General features: G+C 35.4%; 1 protein-coding gene across 2 annotated transcripts in view; it reads left to right on the plus strand.

Annotated features, from left to right (window-relative positions):
- LOC136031771 (serine/threonine-protein kinase RIO3-like) overlaps positions 1-27,475 on the plus strand; it is a 149,093-nt gene that overhangs the window by 44,489 nt on the left and 77,129 nt on the right. For both annotated transcript variants that reach the window (XM_065711524.1, XM_065711525.1), the window contains exons 7-8: positions 1,031-1,157; positions 14,040-14,109. In XM_065711524.1, coding sequence (XP_065567596.1) covers positions 1,031-1,157; positions 14,040-14,109 — 197 coding nt within the window. The remainder of the gene's footprint in view (positions 1-1,030; positions 1,158-14,039; positions 14,110-27,475) is intronic.

Consider the following 27,475-nt stretch of genomic DNA (forward strand, 5'->3'; position numbering starts at 1 on the left):
GTCCTTCTGCGCTAGAAAGCTGGTTTTGGTTCTTCATTCTATAAGCCCGTTACCATCCAGCTCGACTCTCGTACAACTCATGCACTAGGCATGTTACTGAGTAAGGATACTTGCTTTTTGCAATGGCTCATAAAACTCTGCTGGCATCTACTAGAGGAGACACCCAGCCCTGAGAACTTGAAAAACAACTTTGTAAGATGCTTGATTTTCGTTTAAGAGAGTCTGCCGTGGGAAGGTTATCCCTTAAACCCGTCTATTGATTCCTTTAAAAGGAAATTCGACATGCACAATTCTAGAGAAAAACCTACGTAAAAGTTTGAATTGTGGCATATCCGACCCTAAGTTTTAGCGACATGACGCCGTGAAATATGTCACGGAAAAAAGAAGAGAATTCGTAAAGATAAAGAAAAATGAAGAAACCTAAGAATTTATGTTCCATTTGCTTTTTTTGCTCAAATACCAGCTAATATAAATCTGTACGTGATTCGAATCTAAAATAAAGACTGATCATTTTGGGAAGTTTTCAAGACAGCCTTGGAAGAATTTCATAGTGCTATCGTAAGTTCCCCCTCAGTTTTGTGGCGGCTTTGAATTATATTCGTACAATTTACGTGGAACATCATTGACTCAAACTTATAATGATACATGATTGAAGTTTGAAAAGTAAAAGACAAGGGATCGCTTTTCCTTGATATGGAACCCGGGTTCCTAACAAAAGACTAGGAATGAAAGAAGAGTATGTGTTGGGGAGATAAAAGTTCTTGGCTAAGCAGGAGAAAAAACAAAATGAAAACAAGGAATGGATGTCTCTGTTTTTTTTTTTCGAATCAGATATTGTCAATATTTCTGTATGTCAAAAATTGTTAAACGCAGTCATAAGGGGAATGGGTTTTCTTGCCACTCGCTTATTCTACACAATTTTTATCTCATCCCTAGTCTGTTATTTTTAAACTATGTTTAAGAATGTGGGCTCCTATCAAAGCTAAAGCACTAAGAATAAAAGAAAAATGAGTGACCATTTTTTTTTTAGGTCAGACGTATTAGAAGTCCCTCGAAGTTGTGTCGCAAAAGTTTTCAAAACAACGTTAAACGAATTTAAGAAAAGAGCTGACTATATCCGCGAGGATTACAGGTTCAAAGATAGATTTTCAAAACAGGTAAGATGCTGTCTGATTGTTAATGTTACTTTTATTTTCCATTGTTATAACCGAACATTGAAATTATTTTTAGGTTATATATATATTTTTAGATTTATATTAAAATATATATATATATATATATATATATATATATATATATATATATATATATATATATATATATATATATATATATATATATATATATATATATATATATATATATATATATATATATATATATATATATATATATATATATATATATATATATATATATATATATATATATATATATATATATATATATATATATATATATATATATATATATATATATATATATATATATATATATATATATATATATATATATATATATATATATATATATATATATATATATATATATACACGTTAGGCCAACTCCAACATTCAACGTAAGCATCTACATGAATAACTGGAAAGCACTACGGTTATACTCGTGCACAACCACTATTTTAAATAACTCCAATAACCTAGCAAGATTTTTTCAAGCAGAAAATCCTGACAGGGTTGTTTTACATAATGACCGTGAAATACGTAGACCGTGAAATACGTCTATGGTTTTTGTATTATAATTGTGAGGATCCCCATTTATATAGATTAAATTTTTTTTGGATATTCCATCCCCATTATGTGGATTACTTCTATGTATTTTTTCTAAAGAACACAACTGATTCTATGTAGAACACGACATTGAATTAGAACGTAAGGTTTGAAACCCTTGGTAATTCAAGATTAGAAAGTGAAAGTCTTAGTGAGATGAATGTAATTTGTGAAATCCAGGGGAAGAGATTAGGCTAAAAAAGAGTCAATAAAAAAGCACAAAGTCTCATTTAGGTAATATTATTAGTTAAGGGGTGGACGTATCACAGATATAAAAAATAAAATGACAGTTAGTTCCGAGAATTACAGTGAAAAAATATTCAAAAAGAGAATTCATTTTAAGAGTAACCTTACTGAGTAACTAAACAAAAAAATTTCTGAAGCATAAAAAAATTCGGTGAAAAATCAAAGATAGTGGTAGTTCTGCCTAAGTTAACAATGATTGCGTTATATCGGCGTTTCTGAAACTTTTGTGACCACAGCCTGGTAAGAAGTTTAAAACCTTTTTCGGTCCCACCCTGCGATAAAAGACCTTTAATAACAAAAGACGGAGTGCTATTTTTTAAGTTATTCTTTTGCACAGTTCATACAAAAAGATTTCAGAGAGGAAATATAAAAAAAAATATAAATAACTAAAAAATAAAAGATAATATTCAGTTAAAATTTTAGTCAATTAAGTGAACTTTGTGTCCATGTATTTTGTTGTTCGTGCGAATGATGATGTTGTTTGTCATTAAATTTCAATTTCAGGAGGTAATTTAGATTAATTTAAATTAGGTTCGACATCAAATCTATATTGATACTTATTTTTTAAGCACGCCAAGGCTGAGAACAAAGCTTCTCACGCATAAGGGTTGATAGAAAGAGCTAAAAACTTTGCTGCATTTTTACTTATCCTCGGATGCTTCTTTTGACAGGGCAGGGAAAAATTAATTAGTGGTACGGTTTAAATTCTTTTCAGATCTGTGTTGCACGAAATTTTTAATTAAATTATTAACGTCTTGTTTATTAACTTTAAAGAATTCTTTCTTTCTAAGTTCGACAGAAAACGGATCTTTTGTCCACATACTATCTGAAGGAATATGAAGGAAGTAATCTTCACAATTATTTAAAATGAATATATACAATATTACTCTATTTATAATATAAAAATACTATTTATCTGTTTAGATGTTTATCAACTCGGAACGATATTCTTGAACTGAATCCGGTTGTGTTTCTAAATATAATCGCAGTTCGTAAATTTTTTTAAGCGCTCGAAATCGTGAAATCTATCATTATATGAAAAAATTGCATCTTTTTTAGATGATGGATGTTCATTCAGAAATAACAACGCCTCATCTTTTAACCCAAACGAACAGATTAAAACTGTTGCCTTTGAAAAAATTTTTGCATTTAATTAAAGTCTTTTCAAACAGTTCGAGGTAACGAACTGTAGTAAGGAGCGACCGGGCTCAATAGTAACCAAAACTAAAAAAAAACTCTAATATATAAGTTTCATCAAGTTTAGTGTTACCCATCGAAAATCACACCATCAGATTCAGCGTATCAGAGAACCCTATTGTAGAAGTTCCATGCTCCTATCTACAAAAATGTGGATTTTTGTATTTTTTTGCCAGAAGGTCGATCACGGATGCGTGTTTATTTGTTTGTTTAATTTTTTTTCTATTTTTTCCCCAGGGGTGATCATATCGACCCAGTGGTCCTAGAATCTTGCGAGAGGGCTCATTCTAACGGAAATGAAAAGTTCTAGTTCCCTTTTTAAGTGACCAAAAAAATTGGAGGGCACCTAGGCCCCCTCCCACGCTAATTATTTTCCCAAAGTCACAAGATCAAAATTCTGAGATAGCCATTTTATTCAGCATAGTCGAAAAACCTTATAACTCTGTCTTTGGGGACGACTTACTCCCCCACAGTCCCCGTGGGAGGGGCTACAAGTTACAAACTTTGACCAGTTCTTACATATAATAATGGTTATTTGGAAGTGTCCAGATGCTTTAAGGGGGGGGGGGGGGGGTTGAGAAGAGGGGGATACGTTGGGGGAACTTTCCTTGGAGGAATTTATTATGGGGGAAGAAAATTTCCATGAAGGGAGCGCAGGATTTCCTAGCATTACTTAAAAAAAACAATGAAAAATAAATATGAAAAAGTTTTTCCAACTGAAAGTAAGAAGAAGCATTAAAACGAACAGAAATTATTACGCATATGATGGGCTCACCTCCTCCTAATACCTCGCTCTTTACGCTAAAGTATTTTTAGTTATTTCAACTATTTATTTTACGGCTTTTGTGATTCAGGGGTCATTCTTAAGAATGTTTGATCGATATTTTCCCTTTTTAAGTCTGAATTTCTTGACATGTTCTCTTTCTTTATTCGTGGCTTCGTTAAGTAATCTATCATAAAGTAAAGCTTAAGGCTTAAGTGAAGCTTAAGGTATCAGCTTGTTAAGTAAAGTCTATGGTATCGTGCTAGTTAGCACGTTAAGTTAGCCTAGTAGTTTTTTTCAGTATAATAATTTATTTGTGATCCATATGTGCTCGTCGAACAATTGAAAATCAAAACTAAAGCACACTTAGATTATTAAAACAAAAGAGCTAAATTGTGGAATGGTGAAAATCAGAAGAATTTTGAAACTGACAAGTTTCTGTGCAGTGTGATCAACTTGGCCGATACATTCAGGGACGTTACGTATGGGGGATGGAGGGGGATGCCCCCCAATGTTTTTGGTCACTCGGTAAAAAAATAAGTCGCTAAAATTCTTTGTTCGGTTCAAAAAAGACCACGAGAATACTGACATGTCATCTACAGAAATTTCGATTTTAGTCGGTAAACGCAGCAGTTTTACCGACTCCTGCCGTGATTTTACAGATGGTGCCACAATTTTTTATTTGGTTAAATAAACAGCATTAAAATATTGACATGATATGTACCGAAATCTAAATCTCGGTTGGTAAATGGAGCGGCTTTACCGACTCGTGCAGTGATTTTACGTATTGTGTTCGAAACGGACATTATGCTAATTATTGACAAAAAACAGTCGATAAAAATGACCAGTCAATCGGTAAAATCTCTAGCTTCCCCCCCAAACATTTTGGCTAGTAACGACACTGATTACATCTAGGACGTCATGTTTATGTACTATTCTGCTAATACTATGCTTATGGAGCTGATAAAGTCAAAACTTACAACAACTGAAATAAAATAATCAGATGTGATGAAGTCCAATTCATGCGTATGCTTACACATCATTGTCTAGACATAATCATAATCTACCAGTCACAATTTAATTCCTCTTTTATAAGTAGCCCGGGCTGGTCAAAAGTAAGGATGGCTAGAAAATTATGTCTAGCTAAACACACGTGCAAAGGGGATTTTAAATTCCCAAGGATATCAAAATACAAACATTGGGCCCTCCTGGACCCATTCAAGGATTTATTTATATCTTAAAACTGCAATTTTATAGGATGTTCTTTTTACTATTTAAAGAAATATGAAATTTTTAAGGGAGTACCACATTTTCACTACTGTAGGTATGCAATCACTATCAATAAATAAATGAAACTCGAAACCAACTGAAATTACAATAAATAGCCGACGCAAACTCAAAACGAGCAAACATTAACATGAGTAGGGCTAATAACCCCCATACTTTCTCAAGACCGGGACATAATTTACGCTTTACTGAAAAAAAATACGTTTTAAATGTTTTATATTTTTTTAATTTCATAAATAAAACAAATAGCAAAACTTCAAGGATAAATATCAGTATATGTCAATTAAAATGACAGTCGACGTTCATTTGTTTTTTGTCTTTTTCAGTAAAACGCAAATTATGTTCAATGTAATTCTATGCAAATTTTGTTACCATTTTGAAAACACACTTGCTCATAGTTTGTTTTTAATTTAGTTCAACAACCACCAAAATATTTAATAAAAACTTCCATCTAGCATGCAAAGTTCCAATAGTTGTAACAGCTATAGAAGCAGTATGCGCATAGTTCCTTTGGATTCTTCAACATCCCCTTCAACAGACGCAAAAAGTTCAGCTTAATACCATCAATCGTTTCTGAAGCGTTTTTGATGCGTCCGCTCGACATCCTGTGTGGGCATAGGGTGTTTTGAATTAGTTCTATACAGTCTCTATATATCCCAGATTTTTTACTTTAATATCCTTTGTTTTAATAGTAGTAGTAGTAGTAGTAGTAGTAGTAGTAGTAGTAGTAGTAGTAGTAGTAGTAGTAGTAGTAGTAGTAGTAGTAGTAGTAGTAGTAGTAGTAGTAGTAGTAGTAGTAGTAGTAGTAGTAGTAGTAGTAGTAGTAGTAGTAGTAGTAGTAGTAGTAGTAGTAGTAGTAGTAGTAGTAGTAGTAGTAGTAGTAGTAGTAGTAGTAGTAGTAGTAGTAGTAGTAGTAGTAGTAGTAGTAGTAGTAGTAGTAGTAGTAGTAGTAGTAGTAGTAGTAGTAGTAGTAGTAGTAGTAGTAGTAGTAGTAGTAGTAGTAGTAGTAGTAGTAGTAGTAGTAGTAGTAGTAGTAGTAGTAGTAGTAGTAGTAGTAGTAGTAGTAGTAGTAGTAGTAGTAGTAGTAGTAGTAGTAGTAGTAGTAGTAGTAGTAGTAGTAGTAGTAGTAGTAGTAGTAGTAGTAGTAGTAGTAGTAGTAGTAGTAGTAGTAGTAGTAGTAGTAGTAGTAGTAGTAGTAGTAGTAGTAGTAGTAGTAGTAGTAGTAGTAGTAGTAGTAGTAGTAGTAGTAGTAGTAGTAGTAGTAGTAGTAGTAGTAGTAGTAGTAGTAGTAGTAGTAGTAGTAGTAGTAGTAGTAGTAGTAGTAGTAGTAGTAGTAGTAGTAGTAGTAGTAGTAGTAGTAGTAGTAGTAGTAGTAGTAGTAGTAGTAGTAGTAGTAGTAGTAGTAGTAGTAGTAGTAGTAGTAGTAGTAGTAGTAGTAGTAGTAGTAGTAGTAGTAGTAGTAGTAGTAGTAGTAGTAGTAGTAGTAGTAGTAGTAGTAGTAGTAGTAGTAGTAGTAGTAGTAGTAGTAGTAGTAGTAGTAGTAGTAGTAGTAGTAGTAGTAGTAGTAGTAGTAGTAGTAGTAGTAGTAGTAGTAGTAGTAGTAGTAGTAGTAGTGGTAGTAGTGGTAGTAGTGGTAGTGGTAGTGGTAGTGGTAGTAGTAGTAGTAGTAGTAGTAGTAGTAGTAGTAGTAGTAGTAGTAGTAGTAGTAGTAGTAGTAGTAGTAGTAGTAGTAGTAGTAGTAGTAGAATTGATTGTAGTTGCCTAAGCTTTAGCGACAGTAGTAGCAATAGAAGTAGTAATAATAGAAACAGTAAAAGTAGTATGAGTAGAAGCAGTACCATTAGTATGCAGATATTTTCTTGTGGTTAGTTATACATCCGTCATAACAAACCCTGTTAGTTCTAAATTCACACACCAGACTGTTGCTAAAATATTGCTGTTACACCCTTTTGACAACCTGCATAGAAACGGTGTGTTGCGATTCAGTTCACCTTCCCACCTCAAATTCCTTGGAATTTCACCTTCATACCCTTAGGCATAGTTGTAGTAGTAGTCAAACAGTTCGTGGTAAAGAACTGTAGTAAGGAGCGACCAGGCTCAATAGTAACCAAAACTCTAAAAAATGGAATTTTGATACCAATAGCTACATCAAAAGAATCGCATTTTAATGCTGATTTTAAATATAAGTTTCGTCAAGTTTAATCTACCCCATCAGAATTTACGAGCCTCAGAAAATTTACCTTATTTTAGAAAATAGGGAGAAACGACCCCTAAAAGTCATATAATCTTAACGAAAATCATACCATCAGATTCAGCGTATCAGAGAACCCTATTGTAGAAGTTTCAAGGTCCTATCTACAAAAATGTGGAATTTTGTATTTTTTGCCAAAAGGCAGATCACGGATGCGTGTTTATTTGTTTGTTTTTTTGTTGTTTTTTTTTTCCAGGGGTGATCGTATCGACCCAGTTGTTCTAGAATCTTGAGAGAGGTCTAATTCTAACGGAAATGAAAAGTTCTAGTGCCCTTTTTAAGTGACCACAAAAATTGGAGGGCACCTAGGCCCCCTCCCACGCTAATTATTTTCCCCAAGTCACCGGATCAAAATCCTAAAATAGCCATTTTATTCAGCGTAGTCGAAAAAATCTTATAACTATGTCTTTGGGGACGACTTACTCCCAGACAGTCCCCGTGGGAGGGGCCACAATTTAAAAACTTTGACCAGTGCTTACATATAGTAATGGTTATTTGGAAGTGTACAGACGTAGAGTGTACAGGAAGTGTACAGGCTCTTTACGTAAGCTCTTTATCTCTTTAAGCTCTTTACAGGCTCTTTAGTGTAAGCAGTCCCTTTCATATACGAAGTAATTTTTGTTCGTTTTAAGTTTTAATGTCGCTCCTTACTTTCCGTTAAAAAAACTTGTTTTTTTATTTAATCACAATAGTAAAATTGATGTTACTAGCTATAATATGTAATAACAGTAGTACTACTAGTAGAAGTAGTATTAACATATTGCCTTTCGGTCATTAGAACGACCCTAGAATCAAGTCCTGAAAGTTTTAACTTAATGCAATTAGTCGTTGCTATGACATTGTTGATAACCTTTTAATATTTCCTTTTGATAACCTGTATATTCATTTAATTCTTTAAACTTTGAGCTCAATTCTCTTAGCCTTACAAGTGGTTGCAATAGAGGTAGTACTAGAATTAGTAGTAGTTGTACTATTAGTAGTAAATGTATTAGTAACGGCAGTATTAGCAGTAGTGTGCACATATTGCCTCTTGGTGAGAAGATCTTCCGCTTTAAGTATTCTCTAAAAGATCCAACTTAATACCCAAATCAATTCTTGAGATACGCTATTTTGACAATGTGCATGTACGTAGCGTCTTTTGATTTAGTTCAAGTTTTCCCTGAATACTTTAATTGGAGTACTGTGGTAGTAGTAGTGGTGGTAGTTGTAGTAGTGTTTGTAACGTACAAATATTGCCTTTTTGATCATCTCTCTTATCAATTCCTGAATTTCTCAAATTAATATACTCAGTTATTCCTATGTTACACCCTTTTGGCAATCCTTATATGCATAATGTATTTTGATGTAGTTCAAAACTCCCCTCAACATTCTGTGAAAGGCTCGCCTGAACTTCCTTCGTCTTCTTGGAAAGTAAAGTTCAATCATGCATTCTTTTCTCAATAACATATACTATGTGTTAACAATGAACGAATTGCCTAACTTACAGCCCTTTTCCTGAGGGCTATGGGGAGGTTGACATCCCTAAAGACATAATTACTTTACCTTTCATCATTGCTGAAAAAAACTCTTAAAACTCCGATTGGATGTGTTTTGGAAAAATGATAGGCATGGGGGGGGGGAGGTGATTGCCCTTCTTTTACTCTTGACTATTAAATGGGCACTAAAACTTCAACTTCCAATTAAATGAGTTCCATTTGATCCTAAGTCTATACGACCATACGTTCCACAAAAACCGTATAAGCCCTGGGCCGTGACTTACAACGCTTGCCTATGGGCTCTGAGGGATTGTGCCCGACCTAAAGACATTGTTATATAATTTTTGGGCTATTGGTAACAAAATGGCTATTTGACAATTTCATTGGAAGGCGTTTCGGGAAAAGAGGTTGTCAGGGAGGGAGGGAAAGAAGGTGTAATGGCGGGGAAGGCTAATATTTATCCATAATGTTTGACTTTCAAAAGGGGGCTAGAACTATACATTTCAATCAAATGGGCCTCAAGTTCACACGACCACCCTTTCCATAAAAACCTTACATGTCTCTGGGGTTTAACGTACAAACCTTACCCCCGGACTCTGAGGAATTTGTCAACCCCACAGGCCTTATCATATGGTTTTTGGACTATTTTTGGACAAATTTCTTTCTGATACATTTGTTTAAAAACGATGGGGGGGGGTCTGCCCCCGATTATTTCAGCTATCAAAAAGGGCACTAGAACATCTGATTTCCATACCAAACCCCCTCCGGAATTTATACGACCATCCTTTCCATAAAAACTTTATATGCCCTCTGGGCATAACTTAAAACTTGCGCTGAGGGCTGTGATGATTGTCATCCTCAAAGACGTAATTTCTAGACCTCTAATCTACGCTCAAAAAAATGGCCATTTCAAAATTTTTGTTCGGATGTGTTTGGGGAAATGATAGGCGTGGGAGTGAGGTCAGTTGCCCTCCAATCAATGTCGACTATAAAAAAGGGCACTAGCCCTTTTAATTTCCCATCGAATGAGGCTTTTTCGAAGTTTCTCCAACAACAAGTGGTCATCTCAAAATTTTTATCAGATGTTTTTCGGGAAAATAATAGATTTGGGGTGGGGTATCCGCCGGCTGATTACTTTGAACCTTGGAAAGGGCGCTAGAACTTCTGTTTACTAATCCAATGAGCTCCCTCCGAAGTTTATACGACCTTATATACCCCCAGGATATAACTTGAAACCCTTACCCTGATGGCTGGGGGGGGGGCTGTCATCCTCAACGACATAATTTGTGGACCTTCTAACTACGCTGAACAAAAATGGTTATCTCAAAATTTAGATTGGATGTGTTTGGGGAAATGATGGGTGTGGAAGAGGGTTAGAAGGAGGCACTATCCCTTTCAATTTTCAATCGAATGAGCCCTTTTTGAAGTTCCAACGATAACTGCTTCGATACGAAGTGCCTTGACAAAGAAAAACTAGACAAAAAAAATACATTGTGCCCACATTGCTCTTTACTTAGGCTGCGCTACGGGCCACATTGCTCTTTATTTGCGCTGCCTATTCCATTCTATTGTGCTTTCAATTCTAACATCATTTTTTCTGAAAGACCTAAGGGCAGTGAAACTGAAATCTGATTCTTTTTAAATTGGTTAATCGGAAACTTGCACAACTCTTTACGTCTTAGATAAATTAGGAAAAACTGAGATCTCAATTTAAATGAAAAAGATCTACAAGTATGGAGTTTTAACATTTAGCTTTGAAAATAAGGAATATGTGCCAAAAATTTGTAGAAAATGAGCGAAAAAATATACCATCATGGAGCTCTAGAAACTCAAAATTTCCTGATGTTTTCAAAATTGTGTTCTGAAAATTTCAGAACACAAACACTGCCATTAACTGGCAGTTAACTGGGTAAAAACTTGAACTTCAGCGTAAAAAGGCAAGTTATTGAGGAGGCGGCGACTCCCTTCATATATGTAATAATTTCTGTTCGTTTTAAGTTTTAACGTTGCTCCTTACTTTCAGTTTAAAAACTTGTTTAGATGAATCCTACTCTGGTACTACAGGAAAACCAGTCACTTATTCAAGGTTTGACCTGAATAAATATTTAGTAACTAATCCAGCCTTGTTAAAAGCTGATAATAAGTAGATTAGACTTTTTTTTACGACTTGTTACATTATTTTTTTTTTTTTAGAAAAGAATAAACTTCCCAATCCGTTTACGTTGTATGAAAAAGAACTGAGAGGTTTTGTAAAAGTTTAAATAGTGACAAACACCTCGGTAACAAGCTCTCTTTTGTTAGTTACCTAGTATTGTTTTCGTTTGTTTATGTTTTATGCCTCTCATTACTGGTCCATTTACCTTAGTATTGATTTCTTTGTTTGTGATTATAAGTGTCAAACTTTTTTCTTATTTTTTACTCCACTGGTGACATTGTCTTTTTTCAGTAAAAATTAAAATTCATTGATTTTTCATTCAGTAAACTGAACTCAGAACTTACCCGTATTGTATCATCATTCTCTTTACTTTTTCTATATTATATTTCCGGAACTTGATTACTTGCTGACCTAACAAAAGAAGGCCAAGTCCGAAAATATCAATTTGTTCCCTAAGTAAATCTTTTTGTGGCTAGCTTTGAAGAATTTTTTTTATAGAAAAGAAAATCTCAAAGAATTTGGTGGAGAGCTTCCAGCTTTGATTAATATTAACCCGAGTGCACTAACCAAAGCATAGAAATGGAAATCTTTCAGGGCAATCCTTAAATCAAATAAGAGATATTGTCAGTATAGTATTTTAGCTTTACTGTATTAGATATTATTCAAGATAACTGTTCTTTCCCAGCCATAAAGCATTATGGGGGTGATTGTCTTTTAAGTATTTTTTCTTTTGGTTATGAAATTTATTGTTAAATAAAGAACTCAGAAGTCAGAACTAAAAAAAAATTACATCCTCACTGAAAGAAAAAAAAACGGTTTTTAAATTTTAGCTTTACTGTATCAGATGTTAATCAAGATAACTGATTTTTCCCGGCCATAGAGCCTTATGGGGGGATTGTCTTGAAGTTTTTTTTTCTTTTGTTTATGAAATTTATTGTTAAATAAGAACTCAGAAGTGAGAACTCAAAAAAATTACATCCTCAATGAAAGAAAAAAAAAAACGTTTTTTAATTTTAGTTTTACTGTATCAGATGTTATTCAAGATAACTGTTCTTTCCCAGCCATAGAGCATTATGGGGGGATTGTCTTGAAGTTTTTTTTCTTTTGTTTATGAAATTTATTGTTAAATAAAGAACTCAGAAATAAGAATTCGAAAAAATTACAACTGAATTTGTGCGTGAAACATCTGCTTCTTGTGTCCATAATTGGTAACAGTGCAGTTTATCTGTAAGTACTGAAATAACATATTTTTAGAATCTCTTCTAGTTTAACTGCATTCCAGCAACCCCTCCCCTGCCCTGCTATGCCTGGATATAGCCCTAAACAATATACAAAAATGTTTTCCTTTTTTTCAAACTGATTTCATTTGGCATTGTGAGCCTATAAATATTGTTCCCTGCAAGACTGTGAAAATGTCATTGTGATATTGTGGACTATTGGTGAGAAATCAGCACAAGGAATAACACTAGCCATCAAAATTCAAAAATTTTGTATATAGCCTACGAACAAATCCAGGGATTAAAGAAAAGAGGACTGAGGTGTTGTTAAACTGGAAGCGATTGGTATTAAAATTCAAGAAACCAAAAATATAAATTTCTGTGAATGTCATTAAGTAATAGTGATTACACCGTAGTGTTTTAATTCAGAAAAAAGGATAAACCGCTATGTTTGAGAAACAACAAAAACGTTAGTAAAGTTTTCTTTTGCAAAAAATTCTTTATATTTGGGGATATCAAATGGGAAGGGGAAGAAGTATTTTGCCCCGGGCCTGTTCATAGCTCTAAGCTGGCCTGCACACGTACAAATATTTATATCCCTCAGCGGTCTTACCCCCCCCCCCCTGAAAAAACGTAATGCAATTTATACATCCCAAAACTATCACGAATATCCTTTAAGCAAATAGGATTCAGGGACCAAATAATAAAGTCACAGAGAAAATTCACTGATATTGAATAATTAAGTATGAATGAATATATGAATTTTATAGGAGGGTTATATGGAAACCAGTAATGGAATCACAGAACATACACAGTTATTGGCTAATAAAATGTCAATTACTGAATGTATTATATTACAGAATACGAAAATTGGTTTTGTTGTCTGATTTAGTGGTAATAACCTTTCCCTTATATTTCCTCCAAATTATTGTGACGTGTTTAAAGGCGAAACTAGAAAACACATAGAAGTATTCATTATCCAAATCTATGCAAAACGGAAGGAAAAAAAATGAGAAAGTCTGTATTACCCTACGAAATGCAGAAAAGTTGAAATTCGTTTCAGCTAAATGTGCGGAAAACCTTTTTTTTATGAAAGAGACAAAAAGAAATCTCAGAACTAATAGAAACAATAACGACATGCAATTAAACATAGCTACAAATACAATTATTTAATCAGTGCAAAAAAAAAAAATCAACGCCGTCTTCAGTTATGGATAGAGAGTGAGGTCTCGATTCTTACAATTTTATTCTTTTTTTTTTTTTGAAACATTGATTTGGCATGGAGAATTAAATAGAGCTCCGAAATTTTAGAAATCAGTACAGAAATTAACACAGAAATTAAATACGTTTTTTTTTGCTGCTGTCTACTAGTGAACATATTTTAGTTTTCTTTGGCCAAAGTGAAAAAAAGTCTGAGATAGGTTTCAGTAAAGCTGAATAAGTGGAAGAATTCATTTCTGCAAGGTATGCCTATATGTTTGTATATATTTAGACATCTTTGCAATTTTAGATATCTTTGGAAGTTTGTTAAGATGTGAACACCTTTTTTGGTATTTAGTTTGTCACAAGCAGTGTTACTATATTATAAATATGTCACAAGCCTTATTTTTGCCATAGCATGTGTTCCTTCATAATTCTAAAATTTGTAGTTTTCTTTCCAGAACCCTCGCAAGTTCATTCACATGTGGGCCGAGAAAGAAATGCATAACCTAACTAGAATGAAGGAATTTGGTAAGTTTTATTGAAAAACTTTTGAAAGGTTGTTTTTATTAGAACAGTTTATGTATCTAAAAACAATTTATGAATCGTCTATGGAACAGGAGTGGCTGTTATTTCCTACCATAAATAACAGAATGACCCTAAGCATGTGGGTGCAATTCTGTTCAGTTTTACCTCCGTTTTATAAATTAATGTTTAAATTTTTGTTTACTGAAAATTTATTAAAATAGAATACCTTCAATTACTTTGTAATTGGAGTTGTTTTTATTTATCTTTTGTCCTTGGAACACCTCGATTAGAACTACAGTTAAAAATAAGACGTTTTTAATGAAATTAAATTTCAATGAAATTAAAACTCAATGTATTACTACAAATAAAGCTTAATTTAACCCATTAATTTTCAAAGTATCGTTGTTAAAATAATGGGAAAATTATGTATATTATTTCTAAGAAACTGAAATTATATTTTAAGGTAAACAATGAATGCATGAGGGGGTGGGGGATAATCCACGTCATGATAGCAGGTCTGACAAAAAGTCCCTAAAGTCCTCAAAAGTCCCTAAAATCAAGTGAAGGTCCCTATAGGTCCCTTGAATTGATAAAGGTCTCGAAAGTCCATTTTCTTGCTTAGGTTTAAAGCTCCGTACCCTGAAGGCTACCAATACCTGTGAGTATACGGTTCTCGGTATTTTTGTTTCGATTGGGACTCTTGGAACCTGGTTTTGCTTGTCTAAGAACGACAATATTTGTTGTTATTTAGGCTACAGTGTTACTTTCTGGACTGAGCAGATAGATTAGTAACGGAAAGGAGTGACCCCCTTTGCCTCTGGAGTGTAGGAGGCGACAGGGTCCTGTTGGCTTTGTTAATTACTTCAAAAACTCTTTTCTGGGTGTCACTGTTACACACAGAGAGAAAAAAAAATAAGGGAATAGCTCCAAGTACAAATTACGTAGGAGGTAGTGTTAAAACCAGGTTTCTTGCATGATTTTGAGCTTACGTACATTTCTCAAACTATTTAACTACTTCCCAGCGGCCTTTTTTATTTGAATGCACTTCTGGTAATAGCCTTTATATACTTCTGCTATCTTCCTTTCTTTCTTAAGGTTTAGGGTTTGAAGTTTCAGTTTGAAAAAGAATGGGAAAGTGCAAATTCAAGGAGACTTGGTTGGAAGAGGAAAATATGACGGGGCACCAAATGAAAGAGTGGTGTAGAGCCGTTCCAGCAGATCTGTTCTCTTTCTACTATTCTATCTGCAATACATAAATTGTCTGTCATAAAGACTCCAACGCTTTATTGCAGCACCCCAGAACTGCTGAACATAAGAAGAATGTTACCATAAAGCTTACACCGAATCAGCTTCGTCTCTCGGCAGCATCTTCCATGGAGAGCGGTGAACCGGCAAAACTGTCCATGTACTTAGGTGCTCATCCAGTACGTGGTGAAACAACAGTTACAGAAATTACGGGCTCTGAATATGATTGAGTATGACTATTTTGGGAAATCCGCAGACGGAATAGCGGATGTACTTGGAAAAATGTTCAAAGATACAGTGGTCAAAAATCCTCCTTCGGGCAAACTAAGTTTGCTTATTTTTTAACCGAAGCTCTTGGACCCCATTTTCTGAAGATGACCCTTCTTGAAGGCGGCAACAGTTATTATGGTGTCGAGTTTGACGAAACCACTAACTCAGAAAGTAAGAAATAGCTTCAAATGGGGATCTGATTCTGGTCCGAAAAGATGGAGCGAGTGGTAGAAAGACATCTGAAAGCTGCGTTTATTGGACATGCCACAGCTGAAGTCAGAAATAGCCAGAACGATCGATGAGAGCGGTTTATATAACTCTAAACTACTAGCATTAATTTGTGACGGTCCGAACGTGAACAACACACTTTTCCGACTGATTTATAGCGAAAAAAGTGAATTAACAGTTAGCGAAGGTCTTCTTGATATTGGTACCTACAAGATCCATTTTGTACCCAACGCTTTTCAGAAGAGATTGCAGGAAATCGGTGAGAATTGTTCCGATCTGATCATCAAAGAGTATCACTCTTTTAGTGGCTGGCCGGCCAGACAAGAAGACTACAGGAAGACTCAAGAGAAAACTGGCGTTCCTAAATCCCGCTTTTTGAAACACATACTTAGCAGATGGTTAACAATAGGACCTTCCGCTTTGAGGCTAAGGGAACAGATGTTAGCTCTTTCTGAGTGCTTCGTTGTCTATATTCCAAAGAAACCGCCGTCTGATGAAATAAACTGTATACAAAGAGATCATCTGGATAATCAAACAATTAACCATGAAAGCATAGTGTCAGTTTGTGTTTGATAGCTCGAACCTCTTCACTCGTTTTACCAAGGAGTTTCAATGGGAAGAGTCCCTAGTGCATGAACTCTATACGGAGCTGAATCTGCTGGTCTTGACATTGGCTGGACGAGTTTTAGAACTTGAAGCGACCGAAGAACTTAGGGGTGAACTAACGCTTCAGCCATTTTAAGATGAAAAGAACCTAGTGCCACTGCTACTGACAGTTGTGATTGACGAGATTGTCGACTATCTTTTAAAACGCTCCTTCACGCAGCGTGCTCAGAAGCATTATTCTGCGTCTGCAAGATATGTCCTTTAGCAAACACTCGGTGGTAATTTTTGCAGTTGTTGAAAGCGCTGGCTTTTCTCCATTCCAATAAGTTTCAAAGCCTCAGTTTCTACTCAGAGTTTATTATATTTTGCCAGAAAGTTACCCATCATGACGCAAATGGATATGCTAGTTTACAAGTTTAGGCTAGCCCTGTTATCCGGACCTTCACCGGAGCCAGGATGGATCGAGGACAAGTGGAACAACGTGGTTCTGGGAGGGAAATATCCAAACTTGGTTGAAGTCGTAAAAAATGCTTTGACCATTACACACGGGTCTGCCAGTATTGAGCGGATTTTCTCGCTTTCCGGGCGAGTTCTCAGCGAAGAAAGATTTCGATGACTGAGCGGACTTTGAATGCAAAGCTGTTTGTGATAGATAGGTTGGGCAGAAAAAAATGTATCATCATAAGATCTCTTGAAAGTGAACTTTTCGCTCTTGAAAGTGAACTTTTCCGATTGCTGCAGCATAAGGAAAACAGAGCGATTAATTGGTAGTAAACTGGGCAAAAATGCAGTGATTGGATGAGCAAAATATAGGCTAATTCTAACATCTTGTTAGCAAATAGGAAGTGGAAAAAGGTGCATATATCACGGATAATTCGAGACTCTAGGCTAAACATTAATTTGTTTATTATTAAAATAGTTCATAGCTTCAATTTATTAGTTGTTTAAGCATATATATGGAAAGACTGATTATCATTTTTTGCCATATTTATCCCTTCCAAATATTTGATCTAAAAGTACCACTTTTATTGCTTTACTTGCACCACATAAAATGCAAATATTGAATTTATTGTATCACTTCGGAAACCAATGAAAAGTTTAAGCTTTTTAGAAACAATTTTAGTTTTAATGGTGGCATTTTAACATAAGTTTCTTTTTTTATATTTTGTTTGTGTCGTTCTGACGACGGCCCTTAGACAGAGGTCCGAAAAGTTGTTTTTCCACTTTCTTTTACGAAATTTCCCTATTGTTCTACATGTTGTTTATGATGTAAAGGCAGTGTGGTCTTCGTCACAATTTGTTCTTGCTATTTAGATGACAGAGATGAACACATGACAGGTTCAAGTGTAACGTATAAAGATAAATCCCCCTGGGGCTGGTGGTAGCCGCAAGATAAATACCCTATTAGTTTCCGCATATTGCTTTTAACAATTTGGTTTGGAAACGCTGGTGAAACTTTTACTGCCTTTAAACAGACCGTCAATACTCCATAACAACCAAAGGAAAAATCATAGACAATCTTGGTTTTCAGGTAGGGATAGATCTGAATGGAGCCAGGTGGCAAGAAATGTTTTCATTCTGATGTCCTTGGTACTTTAAATTCTGGACCCTTTTTGGAAGTATTTCCTCCCTGTTTCTGTAATGATTGGTTACTGATCTTTATCCCCCTATTGTAGTGTAAGTTGAAGTGTCTTAGAGAAAGAATGAATAGGATAAATTTAAATGAAAATGAAATCAAATAATCAAGCTAAATACAATAAGAAAAATTAAGAAACAAATAATGTTTTGTGTAAAAAAAGATGTTCTTTGACTGAAGCTTGAAAACCTTAAGCCCCTATAGGCAAAATTTTCCTAAGCCCAGGGCGTTGAAATTCCATATTTTTGCTCATTTGGAACTAAAAGAAGAGGAAAATACTCCGGAGAGCGTAATATCGTAATTGTTTTTTTGATATTACATTTGACACTTCAAAACTTAGCGAGGAGCATGCGTATTTCTGTTCTCTCAGAAAAGTCGTAAAATTTTCCCCAGAAACTGTAGAGAAAATAATTCAGGGGTTACCCATTCTCCCCCAACAACTCTACGCCTTTAAGCACCACCTGTTCTCCCAAATACGAAATAATTCATGTCATATTTCTGCCATATGTGATGCGTTATCTGTGTACACGATTTGTGAAAGTGGGTAATCTCCGATAGAAATTTTAAAATCTCTTTCTTGAAGTTTAAAATTTGAGGACCTGTGGAAAATTAACCAGTTCTCATCCTCTCTTTTTATTGACATATGTCTGTTCTTATCTAATATACTTGAAGATCCCCCCCCCCCAAGTGAATCTTAGTGTTTTAACAGATATGTTTACCAGGTTTCTCAAAATTATAATATATTGACGCTTCCTTCTAAACCAGGATTGGCCTATTAGACCATAGCCAAATGTTTTTTTTTTTTTAAATAGGTTCTCTTGTCTTAATTCATAATTGTCTGTCGTATTAATAACTGTCGTAGATAGATCTCTGCATGCTAGGACTGATTCCCCTTGATTTTTATGACGATCATTATCTTCTTCATTTTAGTGGTGAGATTGCGACGTTTCTAAGATACGTTGTGCGTCACAAAAGAAAATAGTAATTTATCATGGTTCCCTTCCGCATTTGAATTTTTTCCCTTGAGGAATGGGGTGCATAAGAAAATAATATTTCATTTCTCTTTAATGTGACCTCCAAATGTAATTTGTAAATTTGTTTTCCTTTTGGAGATTGGCCGTGTCCTTTGTAGCAAATACATCATTAACACGTGCCGACACTCCTAGATAATAAATCCAGTCTTTCTGTTGTGGCTAAACAATTTTTGGGATACTCTGGATTTTGATAAAGGTTCTCTAAATTGATATTTTATATATGATATAAATAATATTATATATGATTATTGTTTAGCTGAAAAATAAGTTGGAGGTAGTTCCACCGATCAAAAAACTGAATAGGATGTTTCGTTGCTCAAATTCCGCGAAGATTAACGCATAAGCCGTGCTTGCAACAATTGCAGTAAAGTTACAGCGTTCAACTTGAATCGATTATAATTTCTGTTAATTGGACTTTTTGTTAATTTGACTAATTGGACTTTTGTTTATTGCAACTTGAATCGATTATAATTTTTGTTATTTGGACGTTTTGTTAATTTCACTTTTGTTAATTGGACTTTTCTTAATTGCAATATTCACCAGATTAGGGCCTAAGAGTGAAGAACAGGCGAAATGATTTGAAACAACTTTCAAACAAAACATCCAACCTGCTTATAAGGTTTTAAAACTGTAAACTTTGTAGACTTACTAGTAAGACATTCGCATATTAAAATACAATTGCAAAATGCGCATATTTGCATTTTCTCTTTCTCCGGGAGGCCTCTTGGATTAATTATATGTACTATATAATAGTTGTAATTAAAATAATTGAATTAAACTGAACGGCATATCGCGGTTGCGGCATTCGCCGTAACCTTGTAAAGAACGAACTCTAGCCCACAGGGACCAAAAATTTTAAAACGCCGTTTAAAAAGTCAGGAAGAATCGCCATTTTAAAATTATCCAGGAATTTTAACTGTTATTTCCATAAATCTTAATGGTAAAATTTTGTTGCGAAAACAAGTCTATCGATATTTCGAAAAATAGCCTTCCTCACAAAAATGGTGTTGGATCGAAATGAAAATGGCACCTTTGCCATCACTGTAGCTTTAAAATCCCAATTTTGAATAATTACGGTCCCCCATCTTGTGTAAAAAGGAAAATCACTTTCGTGTGGGAGCCAGTTATGTGTCTTTTTTTCCCCTCTTCGTTTTTTTCGCCGCTAGTGGGGCGCTGAAACAACAACTAGAGATGATCCAATAAATGTCAGTTAACAACAGCGTAGTATTCTCTGGGCCTACTCGGAACCCCCTTCATTTCTTTGACAATCATTATCTCTCCTTTATAATTGGCTGCATTTTGAAGATTGTGAAGAGACATTGTGTGAAATCAAAGAATTTAGAAATTTGTCATGGTTCCTTTCTGTAGTTAAATCTGTTTCCTATTGAAGAGATATATGTCTAAAAAGCAAGTTCACATTCCATTACTTTTGGGGAAGTTTCTAGATGTTTAAATTTTAAATTCCCGGAAGTATTTAGATATTCTTGTTGACTCAATATAAATGTATTTATTCGCAGTCGTATACAGAAAGGAAAATGCACTTAAATGGCCTGATCGTCATCCCATGGGCTCAGTTTTAAGACAAGTTTCTAGAGATTTAGATTTCAAATTCCTGGAAGTGTTTAGATACAGTGTTCATATTAGAAATAGTACTGAAATTATGATAACTTCCTAAAATATTATTTTTTTCTAATATCTGTTTTTGTTTCTATGCGGTACAGAAGAGTTTTCCTGTCCAATATTGTCAGTTGACTACATGTAAGAATGCAGCCGTTCCCCAAGGGGCAATACTCTCTGTTCTTAGGGGGGAAAAAATAATGGAAATAGGGATGAGCATAAACTTTAGCGATATTACTGGACTTCAAGTGAGGTTAAATTATATTGGCAAACTCGAGGGGACTTAGATCTCCGTAAGCAGTATGTACATTCTTGATGTATTTAGATCCTGTTATGACCTTCTAAGACCCCATCCTCTTTGGCTTGTATATAAGGTGTGCTCTACTCCCAAACAAAGGCGCACGGAGATAACTTAAAATAGTATTATTTGGTATCTGTTGCATTCTAGAGTCTTTAGATACAAAAAAATGCTAGCGCCACAAGAAGCATATCGATGGGTAGTTGAACTAATAAGTATCAATTAGAAATACTACTACTACTGGCAACTCATTGCAGCACCAAGCTGACTAAGGCCAACACAGTTGCGCACGCTCCTCCTTCATTCCAGTTCATTCAAAGCCTCCGTCATTCCACACCCTCAATAAAATTAAATTTCCCCTAAATACTTCCTTACGACCTCGTCCCTCCCTATTTGAGGCCTGCTTTTCGTGTCGCCTTTGATGGTTTGCCAAAAAGGACGATTTTTGAAAATCTGTCATCCTTCATCCGTAGAACATGTGCTAGCCATCTAAATTGCAAATATAGAAGAATAAGGTCAAAACAATAGTGTCACAAGTAGTGAAGTGGCACTCAGACAGGTTAAAAGTGGACCGACAGAATCAGTAAAACTGATAGTTTCACTTGTCCCTAACTATGTCACTTATACTTTAGATGTATTGGCTTAAGCTACCAGTCTTTGTGGCCTTATATTATATTTGGCTTTATTGACAATTTTCTATAACGTTTGCAAACTAGCAGCTGTTCAGTTTGGGGACAGCAGGTAACCTCTTTGAGCTTGAAAGAGCATGGAGTTGAAAGAATATCTTAGGCCCATTAGCACTTTTTTCAATAGGAAGTTATCGAGGAATGAGGTTACCGTCAAGGAGACGAGGTTACCGTCAAAATTGGAGAGCATGGGTTCCATTTAAAACAAAAACAAAAAATTGCGAAAGGTGTGTTTTGGTGAGACGTTTGATAAGACTTTTGTTTTCAAACAGTTCGTGGTAACGAACTGTAGTAAGGAGCGACCCGGCTCAATAGTAAACGAAACTCTAAAAAACGGAATTTCGATGCTAAAGGATATATCAAAAGAATCGGATTTTTATGCTGATTTCAAATATATAAGTTTCATCAAGTTTAGTTATTGTCATCAAAAGTTACGAGCCTGAGAAAAATTGCCTTATTTTGGAAAATAGGGGTAACACCCCCTAAAAGTCATAGGATCTTAACGAAAATTACACCATCGCATTCAGCGTATCAGAGAACCCTATAGAAAAATTTCAAGGTCTAATCTACAAAAATGTGGAATTTCGTATTTTTTGCCAGAAGACAAATCACGGGTGCGTGTTTATTTGTTTTTGTTTTTTTTTTCCCCAGGGGTCATCGTATCGACCAAGTGGTCCTAGAGTGTTGCAAGAGGGCTCATTCTAACGGAAATGAAAAGTTCTAGTGCCCTTTTTAAGTGACCAAAAAAATTGGAGGGCACCTAGGCCCCCTCCCACGCTCATTTTTTTCCCAAAGTCAACGGATCAAAATTTTGAGATAGCCATTTTGTTCCGCATAGTCGAAAACCATAATAATTATGTCTTTGGGGATGACTTACCCCCCACAGTCCCTGGGGGAGGGGCTGCAAGTTACAAACTTTGACCAATGTTTACATACAGTAATGGTTACTGGGAAGTGTACCGACGTTATCAGGGGGATTTTTTTGGTTTGGGTGTGGGGTTCAGGGGAGGGGGCTATATGGGAGGATCTTTCCTTGGAGGAATATTTCATGGGGGAAGAGAAATTCAATGAAAAGGGCGCAGGACTTTCTAGCATTACTAAAAAAAAAAAATGAAAATATAAACATGAAAAAGTTTTTTCAATTGAAAGTAAGGAGAAGCACTAAAACTTAAAAAAGAACAGAGATTATTACGCATATGAGGGGTTCTAAAAATACTTTAGCATAAAGAGCGAGGTATTTAGGAGGAGATAAACACTTCACTCTTTATGCTAAAATTTTTTTAAATAATTTCAACTATTTATTCTACGGCCTTTCTGATTCAGGGGTCATTCTTAAAGAATTGGGATAAAACAAGATTTAGTGTGAAGAGCGAGGTATTAACGAGGGGACCAACCCCCTCATATGTATAATCAAAAATATAAGAATATAAAAGTTTGTTACGTAAGTTAATTCTTAAGTTACGTATTTTTTTACTAATAAAAACGTTCGTTAAAAATAAAAGATCTAGTTGCCTTTTTAAGTAACCGAAAAATTGGAGGGCAACAAGACCTCCTTCCCCACCCCTTATTTCTCAAAATCGTCTGATCAAAACTAAGAGAAAGCCATTTAGCCAAAAAAAGAATTAATATGCAAATTTCAATTTAATAAATTATGTACGGAGAGCCAAAATCAGTCATGCATTAATAAAAAAACTTTCAGAATTAAATAAAAAAAAAACAAGTTTTTTTAAATGAAAGTAAGGAGCGACATTAAAACTTAAAACGAACAGAAATTACTCCGTATATGAAAGGGGCTTTTCCTCCTCGACACCCCGCTCCTTGCGCTAAAGTTTGATTCTTTCTCGCAACTCTACTTTTTAAAACAATAAAAAACTTTAGCGAAAAGAGCGGGGTGTCGAGGAGGAAAAGCCCCTTTCATATACGGAGTAATTTCTGTTCGTTTTAAGTTTTAATGTCGCTCCTTACTTTCATTTAAAAAAACTTGTTTTTTTTATTTATATTTAAAAAGAACTGTCACAAATTATTGAATTTTTGACACACGTTAAACGTTAAATCGCAAATTATTTGAAAAATCTGATTTAATAGGTTCAGGTCATAGCATGCGACTAGTTAAACGTTTTAAATGAAACTTCTGTACTTCACTTTTTTTTCGTTTTATTGCTCTTTTTACTATTAACTATGATCTGTTTACCTCTATCATTTTTGTGAGTTGAAAATCAAAACTGACAAAAATGGCACTGTCGAAACTTTTAGCTAAATTCATCTAAATACGGTTGCTAATCCTCAAATTTATTTTATTGGTAAGGATAGTTGAATTTGTATAGTTTGTACGAAGTGTTTGAGGACTTAGTTAGAAATCAAATTGATAATCATAATTAAAAAAGAAGAATGTATAATTGTCCTTATGGTGTTTTTGTCAGCCGAAAGAGGGAGCGCACGCAGAGGAAGGAATCAGGCCCTCCCGCAAAATCCTAAATTTTCCAGAATTTGCTATGGTTCTTATTATGGCACTTGATATTAACCAAGTGACATATAGCAATCGCCAATTCTGTCGGTCTGTCTGTCGGTCTGTCAGTCCCGGTTTTGCTACTTTAGGCACTTCGAGGTAAGCTAGGACGATGAAATTTGGCAGGTGTATCAGGGAAATGACCAGCTTAAATTTGAAATAGTCGTTTTCCCCATTTGACCATCTGGGGGGGGGGATTTGGAGGCCCGTTAATTCGGAAAAAAAAGAAAAATTGAAGTATTTTTAACTTACGAACGGTTGATCAGATCTTAATGAAATTAGATGTTTGGAAGGATATCGTGTCTCAGAGTTGTTATTTTAAATCCCGACTGGATCTGGTGACGTTGGGGGGGGGGGGAGTTAGGAGGTGGAAACCTAAAATCTTGGATTTAATTCTGAAAAATTAGGAAAAATGAGGTATTTTTAACTCACGAACGGGTGATCCGATCTCAATGAAATTTGATGTTTAGAAGGATATCGTGTCTTAGAGCTCTTATTTTAAAGCTTGACCGGATCGGGGGAAAATGGGGGGGGGGGGGAGTTGGGAGGGGGAAACCTAAAACTTGGAAAACACTGAGAGTGGAGGGATCGGGATGAAACTTGGTGGGAAAAATAAACACAAGTCCTAGATACATGATACATGAAACGGAATGGATCCGCTCTCTTTGGGGTAGTTGGGGGGGGGGGGTTATTTCTGAAAATTTAGAAAAAATGAGGTATTTTTAACTTACGAACGAGTGATCGGATCTCAATGAAATTTGATATTTAGAAGGATATCGTGACTCAGAGCTCTTATTTTAAATCTCCACCGGATCTGATGACATTGGGGGGAGTTGGAGGGGGGAAAACCTAAAATCTTGGAACACACTTAGAGTGGAGGGATCGGGATGAAACTTGATGGGAAAAATAAGCACAAGTCCTGGATACATGATTGACATAAACGGAATGGATCCGCTCTCTTTGGGATAGTTGGGGGAGGGGTTAGTTCTGAAAAATAGAAAAAATGAGGTATTTTTAACTTACGAACGGGTGATCGGATCTCAATGAAATTTGATATTTAGAAGGATATCGTGTCTCAAAGCAATTATTTTAAATCCTGACTGGATCTGGAGACATTGGGGGAAGTTTGGGGTGGGGGAACCTAAAATCATGGAAAACGCTTAGATTGGAGGGATCGGGATGAAACTTGGTGGGGAAAATAATCAGAAGTCTTACATACGTGATTTAAATAATTGGAACGGATCCGATCTATTGGGGGGGGGGAGGTTAATTCTGAAAAATAAGAAAAAATGACGTATTTTTAACTTACGAACGAGTGATCGGATCTCAATGAAATTTGATATTTAGAAGGATATCGTAACTCAGAGCTCTTATTTTAAATCTCCACCGGATCTGATGACATTGGGGGGAGTTGGAGGGGGGAAAACCTAAAATCTTGGAACACACTTAGAGTGGAGGGATCGGGATGAAACTTGATGGGAAAAATAAGCACAAGTCCTGGATACATGATTGACATAAACGGAATGGATCCGCTCTCTTTGGGATAGTTGGGGGAGGGGTTAGTTCTGAAAAATAGAAAAAATGAGGTATTTTTAACTTACGAACGGGTGATCGGATCTCAATGAAATTTGATATTTAGAAGGATATCGTGTCTCAAAGCAATTATTTTAAATCCTGACTGGATCTGGAGACATTGGGGGAAGTTTGGGGTGGGGGAACCTAAAATCATGGAAAACGCTTAGATTGGAGGGATCGGGATGAAACTCGGTGGGGAAAATAATCAGAAGTCTTACATACGTGATTTAAATAATTGGAACGGATCCGATCTATTGGGGGGGGGGGAGTTAATTCTGAAAAATAAGAAAAAATGACGTATTTTTAACTTACGAAGGAGTGATCGGATCTTCGTGAAACTTCATATTTAGAAGGACCTCGTAACTCAGATCTCTTGTTTTAAATCTTAACCGGATCAAGCGTAATTGGGGGGGGGCAGTTGGGGGACCGGAAATCTTAGAAAATACTTAAAGCGGTGAGATCAGGATGAAACTGGATGGGAAGAATAGAAATCTGTCTAAGATACGTGACTGACATAACCGGACCGGATCTGCTCTCTTTGGTGGAACTGAGGGGGGGGGGGTAATTTTGAAAATTGAGGTATTTGTAACTTACGAAAGGGTGACCACATCTTAATGAAATTTGATATTTAGAAGGATCTTGTGCTTTAAAGTTCTAATTTTAAATTCCGACCAGATCCTGTGACATTGGGGGGAGTTGGAGGGGGAAACCGGAATTTTTGGAAAACGTGAAAATTTGGGTATTTTTATCTTACGAATAGATGATCGGATCTTAATGAAATTTGATTTTTAGAAGGAACTCATGTCTCAGAGCTCTTATTTCAAATCCCGACCAGATCTTTTGACATTGGGGGGAGTTGGAGGGGGAAATCTTGGAAAAACACTTGGAGTGGAGGAATCGGGATGAAGCTTGGTGGATATAATAAACAAATGTCCTTGATACGTGATTGACAGAATCGTACTGGATTCACTCTCATTGGGGGATTTGGGGGGAGGGGTTCAGAGATATGGCGAGTTTGGTGCTTCTGGACGTGCTAGGACGATGAAAATTGGTAGACGTGTCAGGGAGCTGCACAATTTGACTTGATAAAGTCGTTTTCCCAGATTTGACCATCTGGGGGGCTAAAGGGAAAGGAAAAATTAGAAAAAATTAGGTATTTATAACTTACGAGTGGGTGATCGGATCTTAATGAGTTTTGATATTTAGAAGGACATCGTGACTCAGAGCTCTTATTTTAAATTCTGACCGGCATTAAGTCTCTTATTTTCCTTTTTTAATTAATCTATTGATTCATAGAATATTGTTAGAGCTCACACCATATGATCTCTTGGCTCTTAGCTCTTCTCGCCTCGTCACAAGTGCCATATAAGCTCTTAGCTCTTGTTCTGATAATCAGATAAAATTTGTTTCTTAATCCCCCCCCCCCTCAGTATATGCCTTATGTCCGTTTTAAGAGGAATGACGTTAAAGTATTGAGTATATATTTGTCTTATCAAAATATAATGTATAAGTGTGAACCTATTTTGGTGCATACTTCTACTCCATTATGATTATCACAAAAAAAATGTTGATTGAAGTAACTACAGAATTTTAACTTATTTAACGTAAACCTATTTATTTCTATCGTATTTCATGCCAGTTAATTCAGCTCCTTGCCTTGGCAGTTTC

This window comes from Artemia franciscana, chromosome 10, assembly GCF_032884065.1.
Source record: "Artemia franciscana chromosome 10, ASM3288406v1, whole genome shotgun sequence".
Classification (NCBI taxonomy): Eukaryota; Metazoa; Arthropoda; class Branchiopoda; order Anostraca; family Artemiidae; genus Artemia; species Artemia franciscana.